This window comes from Pteropus alecto, unplaced genomic scaffold (assembly GCF_000325575.1).
Source record: "Pteropus alecto unplaced genomic scaffold, ASM32557v1 scaffold8, whole genome shotgun sequence".
In the NCBI taxonomy this organism is placed as follows: domain Eukaryota; kingdom Metazoa; phylum Chordata; class Mammalia; order Chiroptera; family Pteropodidae; genus Pteropus; species Pteropus alecto.
Window position 1 is genome coordinate 7,572,398 of NW_006494609.1, and position 22,624 is coordinate 7,595,021.

At 34.9% G+C, this 22,624-nt stretch overlaps 1 protein-coding gene and 2 pseudogenes across 10 annotated transcripts in view; 2 read left to right on the forward strand and 1 right to left on the reverse strand.

Annotated features, from left to right (window-relative positions):
• The window catches only part of CEP128 (centrosomal protein 128), a 331,255-nt gene that overhangs the window by 193,656 nt on the left and 114,975 nt on the right, over nt 1–22,624 (reverse strand). For 9 of the 10 annotated variants that reach the window (XM_025042159.1, XM_025042162.1, XM_025042160.1 and 6 more), the window contains 2 exons: nt 17,141–17,305; nt 2,309–2,485 (listed from right to left, as the gene is read on the reverse strand). In XM_025042159.1, the coding sequence (XP_024897927.1) occupies nt 2,309–2,485; nt 17,141–17,305 (342 nt within the window). The remainder of the gene's footprint in view (nt 1–2,308; nt 2,486–17,140; nt 17,306–22,624) is intronic. The other variant, XM_025042164.1, reaches the window with a different exon arrangement.
• LOC112473977 lies at nt 12,198–12,316 on the forward strand (annotated as a pseudogene).
• LOC112473756 lies at nt 20,607–20,725 on the forward strand (annotated as a pseudogene).

Sequence of the window (22,624 nt, forward strand, 5' to 3'; positions counted from 1 at the left end):
TTGAATTATCAAAGATCGGTCTGAGTAAATTAGGTATCTCTAATTCGGACATTTTCCTAAATGTTTTATAATGGTGATGGTTTATTAAGTGTCCTTCCTTAAGTTTTCAAATAGTAAAGGCATTTACTAAAATAGAATAATATATATGGTGGCTGGAAAAAAATGTAATTGGAAATAATACCAGTATTCCCAAGACTTGTCTCAGGCACAATTGTTATGTATCTATTAATTAATCCATTCCGTAACAGTCACTCTCTTTATAAAATGGTTGAAAATTTCATCAGCAATATTTCAAAAATCAACAAATAGCAAAGAATAATTGGAATTATTCCACTTTAGAGAACATTTTTCAAAGACCACCACTCTCCTATAGATCTCTGAACTATAAAGCCAAGAATCAATTTTATTTTAACAAATACCTTGGGTGGTTTCTTTGAGGTGAGGGCAAATTTTATATTCTTGGATATTCTTTTTTTTTTCAAGTTCACGGGAATGAAACAACAGAAGTTATAAATGGAAAGAGACTCACAATGAAAGAATTGTACTCTTAAAAAATTTTTAATAGAACTTGCATTCTTTTAGATTTATTTTCGACCCATCACTTGGATTGAAGTAGTTTTTCTTTAGGAAAAGGGGTGTGAAGATCCATTACCACAATCGTTCCATTCCTGAAAGCCCTTTAAAGAATAGGGTGCTTTTCAGAAGATGTTGGAAGGATAATTTGTGCCTCATAAATAAAATATTTAAGAAATATGATATGTGCATACTACGTTTTAGCCTGTAATTGCCCATAACAAGGTTTATATATCTTATAGCACACTCCAAAGGTTTCCATTTTTACATCTCTACTTGATTGAATACAAGTTGTCCTGACATTAACACTTAAGTATAGAATAAATACTGCATTGTAAATATGTGACTCTTTTAGATAAAATCAAGATCTCAAAGCCACACATCCCTTAATATAAGTAAACAACACAAATCTTAAATACAGCAGTATTAGACAGGAAAAAGAATAAACCAGCCTTATATCAGACCCTATAGTAAGACTGAAAGAGTTTTTGTCTCTAAAACCAATTACTTCTCATATTGGGCTCATAGTCCTCCCCAACTTACATCTGAGCTGTTTTAAAAATGCATATAGAAATACATATTGTAGAAACTCCATCAACTCCACCAAGTTCTATCAGTTGAAATATTTCCGATAAAGTTGAATCCTAAGCCACCTTCAACTGCAAGAGTAGAATTATAGTGTTTCTTTAAAACACCACTTAAGAAAGAGAAGAAAAAATGGGAAGGAAGAGCTGGAAAAAAGAGGGGAAAGTAGTATGAGATGGGAAGATCATTTTCTATGAGGAAAAAGATGAATGACAAAATAAAAAGAAACACCTGAAAAGTATTTTTTTTTTAGAAAGCCCTTATTGCATAATTTGAGTACTGTCACATCATCAAATGAAATAAATACAGGGGTAAATGAGAGCTAAATGTGTGTTAGTTTATACCATATCAAGGCAACGCAGTGCCCTCTACATGTAACGTAGCAGCACTAGAACCTAGCGTTAATAGAGGTGTCTACTACCTTCAAGGAATTAAGAATATCCATGATTACTTCAGTTTTTCTTTCTCATTTCGCTAGAGCTATAAATTGAGTAGCAATATTCCATTTTAAACATAGAAAAACTAAATTAAAATAAATAGAGAAGGCAAATAGCATAGTGTTACTTGTTTAAGCTCTGCTGCTCAACTCCCAAGGTTTGAAGTTCTAGTTCTAGCATTTAGCTAGATATATGGCCAGGGACAAGTTACTTAACCCTTCTAAGCCTTGCTTTCTCTAGTGTAACATAGATCTAATCACAGTACCTAAAGGACAGAGTGGTTTTAAGAGTTAAGAGAGAGAATAAATTCATCATATTTACAGTATCTGTGATATAACTAGTACTCCACACATGTTAGACAGTAATACAGTAATATAACTAACACAAACAAAAATAGCCTGTGATAACGAAAAACTCAAAATCCAGGCCTCTTAACTCCATGGATACATTTTAGTCAGAATCGCTGCCTCTGTTGTGAGACATTTTCTTTTACAGAGTGAGACACAGGCAGTTCAGTGGAATAACAGCACACTTTCTCTCACCATGACTGTGCAATAGATATACTACCTCATTCTAAAAAACACAAGGTGTTATTTTCTTTCATAAAACTTTGTGGGATAAAAACACGATTACCATGTAACCATGCATTAGAAACTTATTATAATTATATATTAGAAAACTAAGTGAAAGGCACAATGAGAATTTGTAATTACTTTCAATTTCTCCATCGAGTCCCTGGAGAAGGTTTTACAAGCTGCATCAATTTGCTTTCCTATCACACCAAGAATGGATTCCTGTTCAGTCTCCAGACAAAGAAGTTGATCCTTGAGCTGCAATCTGGCCTCTTCCATCCTCCTTAAGTGCTCTTCTTCATCGCTTATATGTTTCTCCTAGAGCATTGATAAGAAAGAAAAACAATTATTAAGTGGAGACCAGAAACAGACGTGTAATATCTGCACAACCCACTCAAAGAAGTGTATCAGAAAACAGATCTGGCTCTGTCACTCCCTTTACTAAAATAAAACATTCTGCCTACTCATTAAGTGAAGTTAAGTTATAGAGAATTCATAAGTAAGGCATTGAGAGAACTGGTGAGTAGATACTTGGCAAGGAAAATTATAGTAATTTAGTAAACAAAAGAAGTTGAAAAAAAAAAACCTTTACCATTTCATGCCATTAATGGGTTGAAGAGTAAAAGCTGATGCTACAAACTGACTTTGAGCTTTCAATAAATATTAGTAAAACACTAAAAAATGCAAAACGTCAAATAAGATAGTGTTAGTTTTTCATTTCAAAAAAATATGTTACTACCTTAATCTTATCAAAACATTATTTTTAAAAAGCCTAAGTTTTCAAATGCAGTCATACTGCATAAAAGCTTTGAGTCATGAAAATCTGATAAAAGAACGATGGAGGCACTTTTCAAGTAAGCAATAATATTTAATGAAAAGGGATTCTTTTGGAACTCTGTAAGAGATTACAAGGACTTGGGGGTGTCCTATGGCAAAACAATTTTCAATCATAATGATTACACAATTTCCTTACTAGATAAATTCAAGTCATACTGCACAAAGCTTGTAGGGGGGAAAAGAAACAGAATCACTAGAATTATAAGTGTAAACAATAAACCAGAAAGTCCTGATAGCTGGCTAGTTTTGCTTTCAGTCATTACAGTAGCCTGATCATCTTTACCTATCCTAGTAAATACAACACAAGCAGGAAGATTAAGTGGTCAACAAACTCTGCTTGAATTTAAAATAACAAAGAGATCTAGCTGCTTGATGAAAATTAATCTTGAAAGGTAGAAAGGTATTTTAGCAGAATACCATCAATTCAACTTACTTTTAAAAATGAATAGAATACTCTCTGCCCAAAAGAAGAATCCTTTCACAAGCTGTCTTCTGCCCTTCTCTCCAGCCTCATGACCCTCTTTTACACTTTCATACTTTAACTTCTTGCAGCTTCTGAGATATGCCTACCTGTGTCTCCTCCAACCAATCTGATGTGTATAACTGTGCTTGAACTTGTAGTATTTCAGAAGGAGCTGGTAGGCAACTGACAGCATTTATCTTGATGAGTACATCATTGCAGTCTGGATCTCAGCTTTGTAAACTAAGGAACTGGGTTTTCTTTTCTTTGTGGTACTCTAAATGGAGTCATTCAGCAGTAGAGTAACATTAAGCTCACAAGAGACTAATGTACAAACTAGAATGCCACTCAATTAATTACATGAGTTTACAACGAGAACCATAACTGCCATATGGATCAAAATGCCTGTGTCAGCATGACCAGTACATTTTCTCCTTGTAGACCAATCTAGATGGGAAGGCAAATTATAACCAGAATGTTGTTTAAGTAACAGAAAATCAGAGCAGGGGGAGTTGTTTTATGAAGCAATGTTTAAATGCCATCATGCTAATAGCAGCCTGGTGTGTCCATCTACACATTAGGGTTTTAGGAACCACAATAACAAGAATGTTCCATTCTCCTGGGATGGCGAGTGCTGATGTACATCTCCCTAACTTTCTTCTTTGTCCACATTCAGATTCTGACAAACTCTCCCTTCTGATTGATTCATTTCTTTAGATATATTGATATCTTCACTGTCTTGCTCTCATCTAGGAATCTTTTCTAAAAAATTAACATCCTGGCTCTGAAAAATATTTGATAATTTTATAATTTACCTACTAGAAAGCAACCTTACTGTCAAGTCTCTAAGTGAGGCTACTTGGCTGTGTATTGTTGCTACATAACTACAAGAACGCATCAAGACAAACACTATTTCTTTCTGAAATAACGCAACATCAGAGTTGTACACAACAGATCAGTCAGAGGACACACATGTAAGCAAACCTGCCAACTATACTTCTTATCCTTCAAGACCCAGTCTCCCTTCTTTCCTGATTTCCCAACACAGCATGTTCCCACAGCACATTATTTATACCATAGTTTTTAAAATAAATGTATCAAGCTGTAATATAATTGTTTTTGCACCTGTCTCCCTCAATAAACTATTTATCTAGAAGACTATAAAACATGTTAATAATCATTTTTAAACTCCTCAACTTTGCTGAATAAGTGATTTAAACCATGTTTTGAAGGCTCCAACACTATAAGGATCCATTCTTCAATTTACCATGCAGATCTATATCAGAGACTACTGAGGTTGCTAGGAGGTTCCCTCTACTCATACATAGGCCTTCAGACTGCTTCAGTGTTCTCGCTCTTGCGATGTTAATAAAATTTTTTAATTAAGTTTATTGGGGTAACATTGGTTAATACAATTATATAATTTTCAGGTGTACATTATAATTTGACATCTGTATATTCTATTGTGTGTTTACCACCCAAAGTCCAATTTCCTTCAGCTACCATATATTTGACCCCTTTACCCACTTCGCCCTCCCCCTAGAACTCTATATTTGACCTCTTTTACCCATTAAAAAAGAAAATACTCTCCCAGGGGTTACTGATATATTTAGAGAGTAACTGTCCAGAATCTAAAGCCAGGCAATTCGCAATGACGTTCTAACCGATCTTTCTGTTCTCGTCTGCCTCATATCCATCTTTCTTTTATCCACTATCACTCTTTTGTGTTGTTATTTGATTCTTATTAAGAAGAAGACAAAACTATTTCCATATTTTGGTATTCTTAAAATGTTTATATTGTCAAAAAAGGCTCTATAAGTTCAGTCTCTTTAGCAAAGACTGAAAATTTCATTACTCACGTTACTATCCTCCATGAGACAATTAGCATGCCACATCTAATCTCCTTTGAAGAAAGACTCAAAGAACTGTGAATTCACATGAACCTTAGAGATCATCGGGTTCAACTACCTATTCTTTTAGGAATCCCTTCTTTTTACATTTCTGACAGATGGTAATCCAACCCTTACGTGACCAGCTCAAGTTTCAAGGAACAGAGGACTTGACAAAACTATAAAATCTCTCCATTAATCCAAGTGCTATACTCAAGAATTAAAGTAAATAAATGAATCCCCTACCCTTACTAAATCTTCTAATGTTCCAGGTAGAAGTTCATGTTCTTTTATTCAACTAGGTTTCAGACACCACACCGTACTGGTTCTCCATCCTCTGTGTGTGCTCCGAGATGCTACAGCTAAGAGTCAAGTTCTTCCATTCTATACTTAAGCAATTGTAATTTCATTTATTCACTCATTCAACAAATTTTTATGGAAAGCCTACCATGGTAAGACATTCTTCTGGGTGTTAGGGACAGAGTGAATGAGATAAATAAGATTCCTGCCCTCGTAGAGCCAATAAATATCTCCTTTAAAGTTCATCGGTTTTATTTTGTCCCATTCTTACGGCATAAGGATATCTACTTGTACACTAATCGTGGCACCCAAAAAGTCAGCTCTTTCTCTCCCAGTTTCATGTTTCAGAAATATCTCTACCTATGGAGCAAGCACAGCTACTTCTGTAGGAGGGTGGGAAGCTGGCTGACATTAATTTATACATCCTGTCTGGTTTGGAGCATGTGGATTAATAAGGGCTGATGATCCGTTTAGGCACTATCATGACTATTCCCTGGTCTTCTAGTGAATTCAAAGACAACATTAATTCTAAAACAAAAAGCTACCATATTTCTAAAGAACCAAAGCAGCTTCTCTGTGGGGGGCATAGGAGGTGGGGATAGGTATAGATAGAGCTGACCGAGTAGTCTACGTGATCCAAGAAGAGAGATATTCTAGACGATGGCTGAGTTTGAGAAAGAACCTTAGAGAAAAAAACCCAGCCCTTAATCTTACAAATAAGGAAACCAAAGTTTAGACAGAATAAACAACATGACTACAGTCAAAGAGCCTATGACCCATAACCTGAGTCCTCTGACTCCCTGACTTGTGCTCTCTATTAAAATGCTAGAAAGGTCAATGTGAAAACCTCAGGAACATTATCAGCAGATTATATGAGGACTAACATAGTTTTAAGTAAAAAGAATAACTCAAAAATATTTCTGAATGAGCCTTATTATTACAAAAAAAAAATATATGACATATTGTAAATTCAGAATAGACCACAAAAAAAAGGGAAAAAACCCATCAAGCACGCACAGTATCCTAAAAGTTTTAGGGGCTATCCGACTACACTGGAGACATACTCTGTGTACACATACAATCTGCTCTTGGCAGATTTTATTTAAAAAGTATACAAATCACACACTAAGCATGTGTAGTTCCACTATCAAGACAGTAAAGATTTTAAGAAGCTTCCATTTCAGGACAGGAAAGGCTTATATTACTGACATTTGTGTCTAAAGAAAATAAAAAATACTGCTCACAATCTCATCTCTCTCTCTCTCTCTCTCTCTCTCACACACACACACACACGCACACGCACACGCACACGCACACGCACACGCACACGCACACGCACATGCATGCACACACACACAGCTGATTGGCTTGATCAATGGACCTGCAATGCAAAAGACAAGAAATGTTCCTCTAATTATATATTTGTGTTTCAGCATGCTCTTTACAACTCAGAACTCTCACTTTCCCAAAAGCTGTTAAATATTATAAGGAGACACAATCTTAATGGAAATACAATAACTTCAGGAAAACTAGAGCATATCCAAAATGTTATCTCCTTAGTAAAAGCTTATGAAATCCCTTCAATATCTTAAGAGGTTCATAAAAGCTGCTTTATTTCCAATATGGCTATTATATGAAATAAAGAGTTCTTCACACACTTTAACAGAAACATTATGGTAAATAAAACACACATACAACTAAATAAATCATTAATTTACAAAGTTAATGTTCTTCCTTTACTGAAAACTAAGTTGAATAAGCAAGTGTGACAATATTTCAGCCCCAAGGCCATTTTTAATGCATCAGCAGTGGGTTGGGAAGAGACTAGATAAGAGGTAAAAAGAGATCAAATAATATTAAAGGGTGAAATAAAAACTAACAGTGTAATTCAAAGTTATTGGAAGCATGGCTTGTTGAAACTCAACTTGCCCACATCACCTAAAAAGTTTTGAGAAAGAATATTTCTGTAACTCAAGATAGCTGTTATGCCTAAGCCTTAAATCCAGAACACTAGCATTATAAGACAAATTATGAAACTATCCTGAACAAAAATTGGATCTGTCTGGAAGCCATTTATCTGACTCTCTAAAGAAGGTTCACATTACTTATGTCAACAGAGTTGAGTCAGCTGCAAGGAAGTTAAGACACAATATGAAATGCCAACAAAGGCAGACAGTGTAGCACGACTAAAAGAGAAGAATCTACCACGGATATTAACGGAGATCTGAAAAGAGCTTAATCTGGAAAATGACCGCACTGCAGTTTAAACTGTCTTCCAAAACAGCCAATAAATAAATAAATAACACATAAGGTGCTATTCACACCACGAGTACTTTTTTCCAAACTTACTTCTTAAAAATAGAAGATTTTTAAGAAATCTTCTATTTCTTAAATATGATAGATTTCTTAAATGCAAATATGGCTATATATGAAACATTTATATTGGCACCAAAAGTAAACCCCAAAAATGTAAACTAAATAAATAAATAAATAAATAAATAAATAAATAAATAAAGTAACAGCGATTTGAAATCTATAGTTCAGATCAATTTGAGAAAATCTCCATGGATTCGACCTACACATATCCTTTGCCATCTGTGAATCCAGCACTACTGAGGAAGAAAGAGGACAAGGAAAAGTCATAAACTGATTTTTTTTGTTATAAAAATCCAATAACATGCAGTTCCTACATCACCACATGGATATTATAACAAGACAGATAAGCTGAGCTCTTAGGAAGACTAGGTGCCCTCTCTATGCTCCCATGTTACTTTATACGAGCTTCTGCTATAGAACTTACTATTACATACATCTTTCATATCTCTCATCTGTGAATTCCTCTAGGGCAAAGGTCTTCCGCATTTAAATATCTCAGCACCTAGTAGAATATCTCACATAGTAGTCAGTCAATAAATTTTCTGAAACATATCTATCCTATTGTGTTCCTTTTACTCCACAAGCATTTTTTTGAGTGTCTTTATGTGCTAAGCATAGTAAACCCCAACTATACAACAATGAAAAAACAAAAAAACAAAAAAACAAATCCCTGAACTCAAATAACTTTTTGTGTTACAGTAACATGGTTTTTGCAATAAGTTAATTAGTAAACATATTGAGGGCAATCATCTTTTCAGCAACGGGTTGTTGTCACTGTCAAGGCAAGATGATGTCACAACCGTGAGAGCACTGCCAGTGGTAAGAAGTAATCAGACGCAGAATGAGAGAATGAGGTGGTAATTTATATGTATTTAGAAAGCAAAAGAACATTGTAATTTCTACAAGAAGATTTGGTTTCATAAAACGAAAATGCTACTATTTTGTGAGTTAGATAAAGACTCTTCATTCTCCTCTGTAAGTAGATGCTTTACACTATTCGAATGAGAGAAAGAAGTTGCGATTAATAGTATGTTAAGAGTAAGAACTGAGAGCATTAGAAGAACAGTAGTGCTAACAGAAAAAGTAAAGGTATAATTAGAACACTGGATATATGATTTGATGGATGTTAAAACTTGGGTGTGAAAGACTTTCCAATCCATAACCTGGTCTTAGGCTTAGGAAAGGTATCCAGAAGACAGAAAAAGCTGGAAATTAAAATTTAAACTTCTAATCCCATTTAAGGAAATTATTTTTGCCTAAGGCTTCTTAGTATCTTTTTCTAGGAGAATATTGAGCAATACAAAGATCATTGGCAGCATAACCAAAAAGGTGTGAGGATATGTACTGGATACATTCCTAGAAATTAATATTCAAAGTTGGAAACAAAAATATCTCTAAAGGGTATCTTGTGCATTCATTATGTTTTAGGATCATTTTGTAATTATTACATATTTCTATGAAGTCAAATGCCTGGAAAAAGAAATAACATTATTTAAAATCAGCCACTTTTAATGCATTTCTATTTCTGAAACAAAATATAGACAAGGAAACAAACAACTCAAGTTTCAAATTATGCATTTGGAACGAAGACTGTTTAATTTTAAAAAGAAAAGAAGAATTTATCATTCATCTCCAGAGAAATGTTTATAAGCTTACGGTGCCTTTAAAAATCATCAGAATTTCTTCCCCTCCTCCTTTTTTCCCTAAAGGATGCTTAAGCATGCATCTATTCTTATGAAAGTCTATGAAAAAAAATTTTTTAAATAAATCTCCAAAAAACGTTAACTCATGTACACAGTAAGCAGCTTGTAGCTGTTTTTTTCCTAAAATTTAAAGGGTATTGCTTGTTCAACATTAAGTGACAAAATGGATTGAGTCAACAAGCACTCTAAACAGTGATGAAAGAAAAACCCAATGAAAATAAACCGGGACATTCACTTTATGTTCCCTTTTAGGGTACATCAAAGCAAGACAGGACTGCTTAACTTCAAAAAAACACTGAAACAGATAATATAGAACTCTTCATGTGGCCTAGTGCCCACTACAACCAATTCTACATGCTATTATTCAGCCTACACTATAGGCATCACTCACCATTTCAAGATTAAATGAAATCAAACTAATAGTACAGGATTCTAAAGAAAAGTGCCCAACAGCACTGCCTTCCTCTCAAGCCCTTGTAGTTATCAACAAATGGCAGGCCACTCAATCAAGTTCAATCAGGGATCATAAAGACCCAAAGTTTAACTTCATTCTTTAAATCCATTTAAAATCAACCTCTTTGACTGTGTCAGTGGTTGGTAGAGGAGTCGTTACCAAAGGAGTTTGAAAAGGGCTTTTCCACACTCGTTCCATTTTGGAAAGCAGAGACCAAATGTACTCCTGCACACCTTTATTTCTCGCCCCTCCATCTGCCACAGCTGTATGTGTCACTGTCCCCACCCCCACTGTACAATCACTGCACTTCTGCAGTCTAAACTTGTTTTTTAGTATCTGGCACAGTGTTTCACGCATGTTAAGCATTCTGATGTTTCAATCAATTCTCTGTAAAAGTCAAGGACTACTCTGGACTTAATGACTACAAACGATTCAACTAAAAATGCTGTATAAGTGACAAACAGAATTTATAATTTTTCCTTTAATTTGACCATTTTATTATTCTCTCACGGCTATTGTTTTCTAAGATGACAGGAATTTGACGGAAAATTACTCATAACATCCTAGGATGTTAGTGTTTATTTAGAGTATCTGGTTTAAATTTGCCTTCAAATTAATTTGTGGAAGCTAAAGCTTTCTTCTCCCCACAATTTAAAATAGATGCAGCACCAAAGATGTGTACAGTCTGCCTAAAACTGGCTGGCCTAAGGTGTAAACATTAAAGAAAATATAAGAAGTCACTTGCTCATTTGCTTCTACTTCTTTCTAGAGTTCTTCTGGAAAGAATTTAAAATCAGAGAATTCTGCCTTCTACTATCAAAGAGTTTTTAGTAAAAAATGTGGATGTGATTTTGCAAAGTAGTGAATACTTTATAAAATAAACATCTGACAATCATATATATTTTTCCACATCATGAAAACTAGCAATCCTAAACAGATGGTCAAATTAGAACTGAAACACAAAATTAAACAACACTGTTTCATTTCTTCCTGTCACAGATATCTTTTATGTGGCAATATCAGGTTTTAATTAGACTTTTCTAACAAAATCATTGATGACTCCTTTTCCAAAATTTGTGTCAGGCTAAAAAAATCAAAGTATATGGGTAATCTGTTGAATATAATATTCCTAAATTTAAATTCAACACTAAGAGTGCAATGAAAAGACACGAATGTGACTCATTTTACTGGCAGTAAATAAAGGGGAAAAATAAAGGAATTTGTGTACATATCCTGTTTCCACCATAAACTATGCAATGTCGAGCAAGTCACAATATTATACTTTCAACCTCAGTTTCCACCATCTGTAAAAATGGGCATCATAAGTACACTTGCAAATGAGAATTATAATTATCATTTCTCAAATATCCACATTTGTAGAAGAAAACTATTTCTTAAGTGTTTTTATCCAACATTATGTTGCTAGGTTTCACTTCACAAATGAAGAAAGCATTTCATGGGAAGGAGCCAAAATATATTTCTATGAATCCCGATCTATTCAACACTTAAGTTCCTATGAACTGCTATAACCCTGGATGTGTCACAATTTGTGTCACATCCTGTTTAACTGTCTCCTGTTTCATTGTAGTGGGTCTCATATCCTGAAAGAATAATAGAAAATAAGATCCTCTCTAAAGAGAATTTAGTATAACTATGGAAATAAGCAAATGTACTACATGGGACAGCTTAGTGTCCCAGGTAACCAACATAATCTTTATACTGGGCAAAAATGGTTCTTAAAGATTCTGATACAATGGAAAAAACAAGATTAGTAAACCTGAGTCCTATTTCCGCTTCTACCAATGGACAGCTTGGAGCACTTGGGCAACTCAATTAACTCTTTGGGTTAGAATTATCTCATCTATAAAAGAAGGTGTTGAGAGCTGGTATTAAAGTCCATTTACACTTTAGAATTACACTGATACCAAATGTTTTGGGAAATAACACCTTTGTCCAATAGTCCAGTGCAACCTTGTAAAGTTTGAGACAATGCTTGTTAAAAGCAAAAGCCATCTACGGCCATGCCACCTTGAACAAGCCCGATCCCGTCTGATCTCGGAAGCTAAGCAAGGTCGGGCCTGCTTAGTACTTGGATGGGAGGCCACCTAGGAAGACCAGGTGCTGTCGGCGTAAAAGATAAAGAAAGGGATTGTAAGCTGACAAGGTCCTTGCAATCTGTGAGGTCAACCAAGGATTGCCTCACCTAAAAATAAAACAAAACAAAAACAAAAAAAGCCAACTCATAGATTTTTGTGGGGCAAAACACAGAAATTACTGAAAAGCCTTCCTTATAGTTACAGTGCTGCAGCAAGCTGTATCTACAAGGTATGTGTACCTACAGGTCAGCATCTCTTATAACAGAGGAAGTTCCACATATGGCTGTGGATATGGGTGGATTAAAGGAGAAAAGTAAATTGAGGGAGCAGATACCTCTAGCTTCCTCCCAGGCTCTGGTATCTAGTGGCAAGAAGCATACTCTCATAGTTCTGCTTAGTACTAGAGCAGTAACAAATACAAATGAAAGCTCCAAATATGGAAAGCACTGAATAAAAATTACTTGATCTATAATTGTAAAACAGAAAAGACAAAAATAATGTTATCAACAACAAAAGAATGCTACATTTACTAGATGAAATATTGGGTGGCAAATAAACTTGATTCTGAAAAACGTTCAATGACATGCAAATTCAGAGTATGCAGCTATGCAAAGAGCATGATCCCAAATGGGATCTGTGTGTCTGTGTGTATAGAAAAGAACTGTGAAAAGAATTTCACCAAAACTTGAATAAAAAAAGTTAGCTGGTGTGATTACAGACGAGTTTTTATATCTTCCCAAGAAGTGCCCTGCATTTTCCACGATGAAAATCTACTGTTTTATCTTTGTTAAATGTTCTCTTTTAAAGAAAGAAATATATGTATCTTCTAAATCTATATTTTCAGGATTTGAAGAAATGAACACAATAAAATTAAATTATTCTTTCGCTAATATTTGAAAATAAATGTCTTTATTATATTTTGCATTGGACTTAGGAAAACAATCTCAGAATATATCTATCACTTTCTTCATACCATTTTCTTACTGCTTATAAACAGACCTGCCCAAAACATTGTATATATATTTTCATAAGACATCCATACTTATAAAATGTAAAGACCAAGAGAATATATAAACAGAATATTCTACAAAATAATACTCTTAATTTTAGACATCAGTTATGTCTAATATATTATGCAAATATGTTCAAAATTAAAATCGATCTTTTACTACTTATAACTATAAAATTACTTGGAGAGCTCTAGAAAGATGGTCAGTATCATTAATAAACTCATACCTATGTTAATGACGTTTTTTAAAAATTAGATCCGATATAGGTCTGCAAAGATAAAATATTTAAAGCCTTCACAATGTAAATTTTGATGACTTAATGAGCAAAAATCATTTAATTAAATACTTGATGATTCAGAGTCCAGTGAAACCAATTAAAATATATTTCTAATAGAAACAACAGCATTACGTTTCCAGATAAATGCCAGAAAAATAAAAAATTTAATATTAATAAGATCCTTTTAAAACAAAAGAAGAAATCAACTACTTTCCTTTAAAATTTTAAGCAAAAGGTATAATAAATTTTAACTGTACTATATATATATGGGAGAAAATTCTATCTGTAACATTTCATGAGCATTTTCCCTAGTAAGAAGCTCATAATAGAGCCTTAAATGCATATGTAAAAATTCTGTGAGTTGCATAATACTTGTTCTCTTTGTCATGTAAAATTGAAAAATAACATTTGATGTTAAAGCAAAATCAGATGTTGGAAAAAATGCATTTTATTACCACATATCACCACTGAATACATGAGGAAAATATGCTGAAGTTAGTTAATCTGTGTGTATATACTAACAGCAATCTTGTACCACTGATTACGGCTGCAGGTACTAATGCTGTGCATGAATTTTGATGCAGTTTTAACATTTCTTAGCTTACCAAGTAATAACATGACAGGAAACACAAACCTAAACCAAAGTATGCAGTCAAAATAGTAGCAAGAAGTTTTTAAAAAGGGGGAATGTGAATTAGTGGCATAAGTAGCATCTTGTGTTTATGTCAGGGATGGGCACGCAAGAATACTGTTTTGTTACGTAAACAGGAAAAGCTTCCCTCTTAATTCCAGCAGAGTAACATTAGAAACCCCTTCAATCCACAAGGCCCCATTTATAAAGTTCATCACATTGCTTAAACAGTAATCATTGGGCTAGAAGTCATAGGGCTTTTTTCCACTGGAAATGTATTTTTGTCTTATATTCTTGTTTTTATTTCCCCCAGTTGGACCAACACACACACACACACAGACACACAAAGGGAGAAGACTGTACATATATCGACAGGTTATCCATATTTCTTTATCTACATATATACATGTGTATGTGCATGTATGTACACAAACATACTTCTTTATCCATAATTTACTTATAAATTGCCTACTACGTGTCAGGCTCTGTGCCTCATTAGGGATGAAAAAGAACCAAGATTTGGTTCCTGTCATCAAGCAGCAAACAAAAAACTGCCCACCTGTTTGGTTTGCTTAACACGTATGGCTTCAATATCACTTGCTGATAGAACTCTTTTCAGATGGGAACCTCCTTTATAGACCATCTGTCTCAAGTGAATCAATGTAGTCTGGCTCTAAACTTCCAGTCAGCGCAGTTCTGTAGGAATCCCGACTCCCAGGTCCCTGGCCCTTAGCTACCTAACACATCATAAGACAGAGCATCGGCAGTCAATCGATACTTGCTGATTGGTTGACTGCTTGGCTGAATCATTAATTGGCATATATTTGGAAACAACAATAACAAAAGGATGGCAGCTAATAATTGATAGCTTATTAGCTATCAGATACTTTGCCAAGCCCTTCATGTATATTTTCACATTTAACTGTATAACGGAGGTATCATTATATCTGTTTTAAAAGTAAGCCTCCAAGTTTTAAGCAACTTGCCTAAAGCCACATAGTGAGAAAATGATTTACACTCAAAGTTCTGCCAGTGGCCGCTAATGTTATACCACCTCTAGGAGAGAAAGGCCCTGTCTGTAAATGGCTCGACCCAATGACCTTTTGATTTCTAGTTAACTATACTTTGTGGATCAACACAAAGAGCTAAGTAAATCAAAGTATGTGACAACCAAATATACAAAAAAAATAAGATAAGCAAGCACATAGGCTGTACATATTTATGTGTGTGTATTTTTTAAGATTATTCACCATTACAAACTTCACAGACATCCTTTCTCTACATTAGCACCTACTGTCAAGACTCAACTACATAGTTTTAACATCTGAAAGGGATTTTGTTTTTAATGATTCCACTATGAGCATTCAACCGCAGACCTGTTTCATATCTATATCCCATCCTTAGCATCCAGCAAAACGCCTACTACATACTAGATGCTCCATACATTGCAGTGGAACACAATCATTAACTCTTGAAACTCTGTTCTAAAAAAATGTTCCATTTATATGCCTGATAACGCATATATATCAGGAACATCACAAATAGAATCAGTGAAGAAATACTTATTTTAAACAGAACAAGGTAAACTACATTTTCAACATATCAAAATTTTCACCACTATGTCTTAAATGCAAATAAATATAAAACATGTTAACACATCTTCAGGCTAAAATTTTAATTATGGAAAAGTTGGAAATTTTAGCATTATCTCCACAGCAACTACACCCTGGCAACAGATACATTAAATATGTGTGAACATTAGACATAATCAAAACAAAGCATGACATAAAAACTAAATTGCAGTGGTTGTCAAGACTGTAGGACTAAATTTAGCAACTTAAGCACATTTAATTACAAACTCCAAATTAACTTATATTTTATTTCCTTGATTTTAAAAATTATTAGAAAGCTAAATTCATGTGTGTGTACGTATATACATATATGCATATATATGTATATATGTATATACATTGCAGTGAAATTTGCAAACAACAAGAAGAGGAAAAGATGAGCAAAGCATTAAGAAAGTTTCTTCCTAGAGGTTTATGAAGAGTTTTATGACACCCAACCCAGTGATAGGTCCCTCATCATAGACTTTAGTAACCCTTATGAAGTGTAGGATCCATTTGGCCCAGCCTATTCTGCTTTATCCTATTAATCATACTTTAACAATCTTTTCTACATTCAACTTTTATCACACTTGACTGCAAATCCTGTTAAGAAGTTGATGGAAGAAACAGAAAGAAAATTTAAATATTCTGTCTTCTATTCTTAGTTAATTTTCTGCTATAAAAATAGTGACTCTCTAAAAGTCCCTAGTATTCTATCCAATGTCTGATATATAGCAGATGCTCAAAATAAATTTACACATCCAGTGACAAGAAAGCAGTAAGCCTGCTGGGGATGTTCCAAGGTTACCAACCCTCTTAAGCTCCAGTCTCTGCAATTGCAAAAATAAGCATAATAGCATCGATTTCATAAAATTACTATAAGTATTAAAAGTGCCTAGCATATGGTGAGCACTTTATTATTACATATTTCATTTTGAGCCTCTGTTTCCTCATAGATTAAAGAGGATCAACAAAATCTAACCAAAGAGTTGTGAAAACTAAGTTCACATATGTAAATCAGCTTGGCACAAATGCATGATACATAGTAGGTGCTCGATAAACCATAATTCCTTCCTTTGCTACCTTGCCTCTAAATTCCCATTTTAAGATTCAGAAGGAATTTGAAATCATATGAATTAGAAGGTTACTGGTTGGTTGAAAGAATAAAATCATGGCACTCTAATAAACTTCAACCGTTTTTTCCGGCACCAATACAACTTTCCTATGGAACACTAAATTAGCATTCTTTGATACATAAAATATGTGCTACAAGAAATACTAGAAGAGATTCAAATAAGTCTTTTAAATTAGAATTCATTCATATTTTTACCTTTTCTTCTAGTTGGTCCTTCAAATTCTCATATTTCAGCTTCAGTTTTTTGTTCTCATTTTCATTCTGAGTTAATTCCTCTGTCAGCCTGTCACACTGTGATTTCAACTTCTCGAGCTGACAAAGATGGACTTTAGCCATATTCTTATCTTCTAAGCTTTCTGCCTGAGAAAAAGAGAAGGAAAAAAGAGAAAATCCACTGGCCATAGTCAAATTGTACACCAAATTATACATTATATCGGTAGGCAAATACGTCGAGATTTTGCTATCTGAAAGAATCCATACATAAAAATACAAAAGAAATGCTTTTTGAATTTATTCAATCACTCCTTAGCACTCACTGAGCATTTACTAAGTGAAAGGTCCCGTACTAGGCACTAAAGATAACAGATAAGAACAGTAAAAGAGACAGATGCAAAACTAAATTTCTCTAACAATTTGCAGTCAAGTGTGATAGATGTGCTTCATAAAGGTGTAAGTGAGGTATTGTGGCAACCCGAAGAAGGGACACTAACTCCGCTGAGAAGGGAAGGAGTTATTAGAGAAGTGTCCCAAAAGGGCAGTACTATGAGATATCACTGACTGACCAGTTTCCTCGTCTATAAAAGGAACTTAACAACATTCCTTTAAACCTACCTCCTGGTTTTTGTAAAAGAATTCTACGCTTTTTATACAATATAAGTACTGATGCCACTCTTACGAGGCTAAAAAGATTATGAAATTATAGCAGGCAAGAAACTACAAATAACTTGATATGAAAAATAGCTTACCAGTGATTATCTCAGTAACAACAGTGTAATAAAAAAGTACAGTCCCTGGTTTTTAGTCTTTAATTGGAATATAATCAGAATCAGCTTTTAAAAAGTTAGGAATAATCTATTATGTGTATGGGATTTAATAAAGATTTGCCAGGTATGTGAACTTAAAAACTTTGAAAATAATAACCATGCAAACTCTGTATGTCAGGGAGCTCCTCTAAAACTTTTGTGTGGTCTTTCCTCATTTCGTTTTCACAACCACCTGACCAGGCAGGTACTGTCATTGTTTGCTTTTTTGAACCTGAAGCACAGAGACACTAATAACTTGCCTAAGGGTACACAGAGAGTACATGCAGAGCCACACTGCTTTGCAGAAGGTACATCTACAATAAGGTTTTACAAACAAGCTGGGTGCAACTTGCTGGATGCAACTTGCCCTGTTAACTGGTCACACCTACCAGTTACCAACAGTCTGTAAGCGACTACATATAATCTGTTTAAAATAAATGTTTTAAGGCCTAAAATGTAAGTTTCTTTTCTTTTTACAAGTTTATTATATGTGTTTAATCAGGTGTGTAGGAACACAATCATTAGAAGCAATTTCCTGAAAGAAGTTTTGTGAGTCTTAGACAAAACCTATATTTTATTCACCCCCACAAAATTCACCTGAGACTTGATGCCATTTTGAATGAACAAAGAAATTGATTTTTATGAGGAATCCTGTATTCATAACCCAAAAATAAGTTTACAAAATAAAGTCTCTCATCAGGAAAACTGTTCGATTATGATTTTAAATTACGGCACAACGCTTTGGCTTTTCCTTCAGTCTTATAGAAAGTGTAGGTAGAGAGGGCTCCCCCTAAAGCTAGTGGTGTGCTGGAACCAGCTCAAAGAGACTCTTTAGAACCAAGGGGCTCGTCTCTTCCCAACTCTGTCCCTTTCCAGTGAGGTCTTGTTTGATAGCTTGAATAGCTTGGAATCAGCCAAATGGGAGTATTTATACAACTGAACTTGGAAGTGCTACCATTCAACCCCCACAACACATGCCCAGAAAGCCTATTTTAAAACCTTTACCAGCACACCAATGCCTAAGCTTGACTAAGAACTTCCTTCTTTTTGTGGTTTGATTATTACATGTACATTTCACTTTAGGATTTACAAAGTGATGTCATACTCACAAAACCCTGATAAAGACATTACTCCTCTCATTTTATTGATTAGGTACAAAAAAGGTTAAGTAATTTGACTAAGATCATATGGCCAGCAGGTGACAAAAGTATAGAACTCCAGTTCTTGGTCTTTTGATTCCAAGTAAAGGCTCTACAAAATAATTTCTGTTGAAATCATAATGAGGTGATCACCCAATATCCTGCAAATAGTAATAGCAGCTAGAGTATTTCATTTAAATATTTTACATTTAAATTTTAAAACAGGCATGAGAAGGGTAGTTCTAAATGGAGAAAAACTATAAGTTGTGCCATGAAAAAATATGGGTAACATATCAGAACTTATTAGAATCAGAAAAAGTAATAAATTACGGTAAAGCTGAAAGACAATGAAATACATTTATAGAACTACTTGTCCAAAGCCCTGTTATACATAATTCACTATATTAAATCTTCTGTGATGTCCATTGTTATCAACTCCTGTTAATTAACATAAATAAGTAAAAAGTGTAGGATTATGTTAATGAAATAGCATGAGGTAAGGATTCCTCCTATGGGTAACTTACTCAGTTTTAAAGAAAATACTGGGCCCTCATAATCTCTGGTTCTCCTTTTAAGTTCTTGGGCTGCAACACCCCTCCTAAATCTATCTTCCAAGTTAAAAAAAAGAAAAAAAAGTCTAAAGGTTTCAGAAGATCTACAGAATACTTCTAAATTATACATTCTTTACATACAGGTAATTTCTTAAGATTTAATGTCATCTCACTATACATGAATACAAAGTAATTCCTAAAGAAAAGATAAGGAATTCAATTTTCCCATATTACAGGGAAAAATCCAAACCAGAAAAATCACAGCAATTCAGGAACAAATCCTCTGACTTCCAGCTTCTTAAACATTTCAACTCAGCATCCACTGATTATTGTCTGTGTGTCTCGAATATTGCTGGACACCACAAGAAGACATAAAAATGGTGAAAACCTGACACCTGCCCCTCTGGAGACTTACGGACACACAACAAACTATAATATAAGGCAACATAATTGTTCTGTACTAGAGGTACCAACAAAGAGCTATGGGAACACAGAGGATCGAGAGAGAGCTCTAGCCCGACCTCAGTTGAGATACATCCCTACTTCAGCGAATCCATAAAAGAGGTGAAAAATTAAGTGGGCCTTTATATGAACAACTCCAGGGGGACCATATCAAGGAGGGCTGGATAAGAGTTGAGACTTTATTCTGAAGACAGTAAATAATCAGTGAAGGTTTTTGAGCAGAAAATGACATGCTCAGATCTGTATTTTGGGAAAGGACATTGAGTGGTATCTGAAGGTTGAAAGGGAGGAATTGGGAGGAGAAAGAGGAACTGAAAGGGAAGCAGGGAGGCCACTTAGAGCTGCGTCTTGGTAGTCCAGATTAGCAGCCGGCATCCTGTTTTCTACTGCGACACACCGACACATGATACATTGTTCATATGCCGATGCATCCGGGAGCAAATGCAATTTCTGTCAAGTAGGCTATACCTCAAGAAAGCATATCACAGTCTACGGCCATGCCACCCTGAACAAGCCCGATCCCGTCTGATCTCGGAAGCTAAGCAGGGTCAAGCCTGGTTAGTACTTGGATGAGAGACCACCTAGGAAAACCAGGTGCTGTCGGCGTAAAAAAAAAAATAAACAAAAAAAAAAACAAAAAATAAGGGATTGTAAGCTGACAAGGTCCTTGCAATCTGTGAGGTCAACCAAGGGTTGCCTCACTTAAAAATAGAAAAAAAAAAAAAAGAAAGCATATCACAATGTGAGAATGATGTTCCTATAGAGATGATCTTTAATCTGCTAACTGGTTAAAATGTTACTAACTCCTTTTGACATGCATGTTTATCACACAACCTGAATAATGGTGATGAGGGCCAGCAATCGTGACAAAGAAAGGAGAGTGTAGTTTTAACATTCTCAAAAATACTGCAAGCTCCTTGAAAGAACCATTTCTCAAGTCATGACCTAACAAATCATTACATACTTATCCTCACACGAAAACCCTGCCTTTCTCTGAGATTCACACTATTTACTCATCAACTCTCCCTTCCTTGCTGGCAACAGCTAACTGACCTGTCACCTTCTTCTTTGAGGTTTTTGGCAAGTGATCAATTAATGCCTTCACAATAGCATCATAAATACCCAAAGAGCCATTCAATAAACTAATACCAAAGTTATTTAACCTGTTCTATTCCAACCACCTTCACCCACAAAAGCAACCACACCTTGGACCTTAACTCTGAAAATCTAAACTCTACTATAAAAATTCCTGACCATTTAAGCAACCTATGACCACAGATTCTTACCCACTCACTTTCTCATTCTTTTGCCCACAGTACTTCTTTGATGTTAGCCACATCCATACATTACATGCTTCCAGACTAGTCTCGTGGGGTTTCTACCAGCCATCTCAGCATTTTACATCTTCACCACTTATAAAGTACTGTACTGCAGCCCTACTCCTCTTCAGAGGGAGGAAGGAGACTACCAGTCAAGAATCACATCGATATCCCCAGTCTATCTCTATCACTTACGCAATCTTACTGATTTCTTTCAAACACTTTCAGTGGAAGATATGCCCTGTCTCCAAAAATGCTGTCTACTCTGTCTTTGATCCAACTCCCTCACATCTCCTCATGAACCTTCTCCACCTGTCTGTCACATATGGCACACCTGACTAGACCTTCCTGAAATGTCCTACCTGGATTTCCAAGATGCCATTCCCTTCTGGTTCTCCTCTTGTCCCTTATATGGTCCTTTATTCTTATTTGCTAAACCGCTTTCTCAGTTCTTCCCTTAAACACTGATGTTCTACAGTTTCATACTTTTTTCCTAAAAAAACTCATCTAAATCCCATAATTTCAACTACCATCAATGGGCTACAAATACTTTAATCTCAACTTCCACCTCAACATCTAACCCCCCCTAAACTGTCCTACCCAGACCTTCATGGTTAGGCCTAAGAATCTCTCTACCTAACTCAACATGTGAAAAAATTGAGTTTGGCATTATTCTCTCCAAATCTGCTCTTCTGTCTATATTATCAATCTTGACATATAGCCTTGTTATCCACCTACTCTTCCAAGCCTATACCCAGTCATCCTTGTAATAAATCTTTTCCAGCACACCTCTGACTACCTGAGTTCAAATCCTGTCTCTAACACTCTCTAGCTGTAAGACTCTGGACAAGTTACTTAATTTCTCATGTCTCAATTTCCACATCAAAGAGAAAATAATACCATATAATCTGCAGGGATAATGTGAATATTAAATGATTAAGACATGTAAAGTTCTCACAGTAATGACTGACACAAATTAGGTGCTAAACAATGTCTCCTATTGTTATTTTTATTGTCACAGCCAATCAATCGACATATGATCTACATTTTATTTTCTTTAAAGTAGCTCTTCTCTGTATCTCTGTTTCTACTTGTTTGTCCTCATCAACTTAGGTCATATTTAATCAAAATTAAGACATATTTTTTCCACATTTTACTATATCTGCTTTGGGATGTTGTCTTAGAG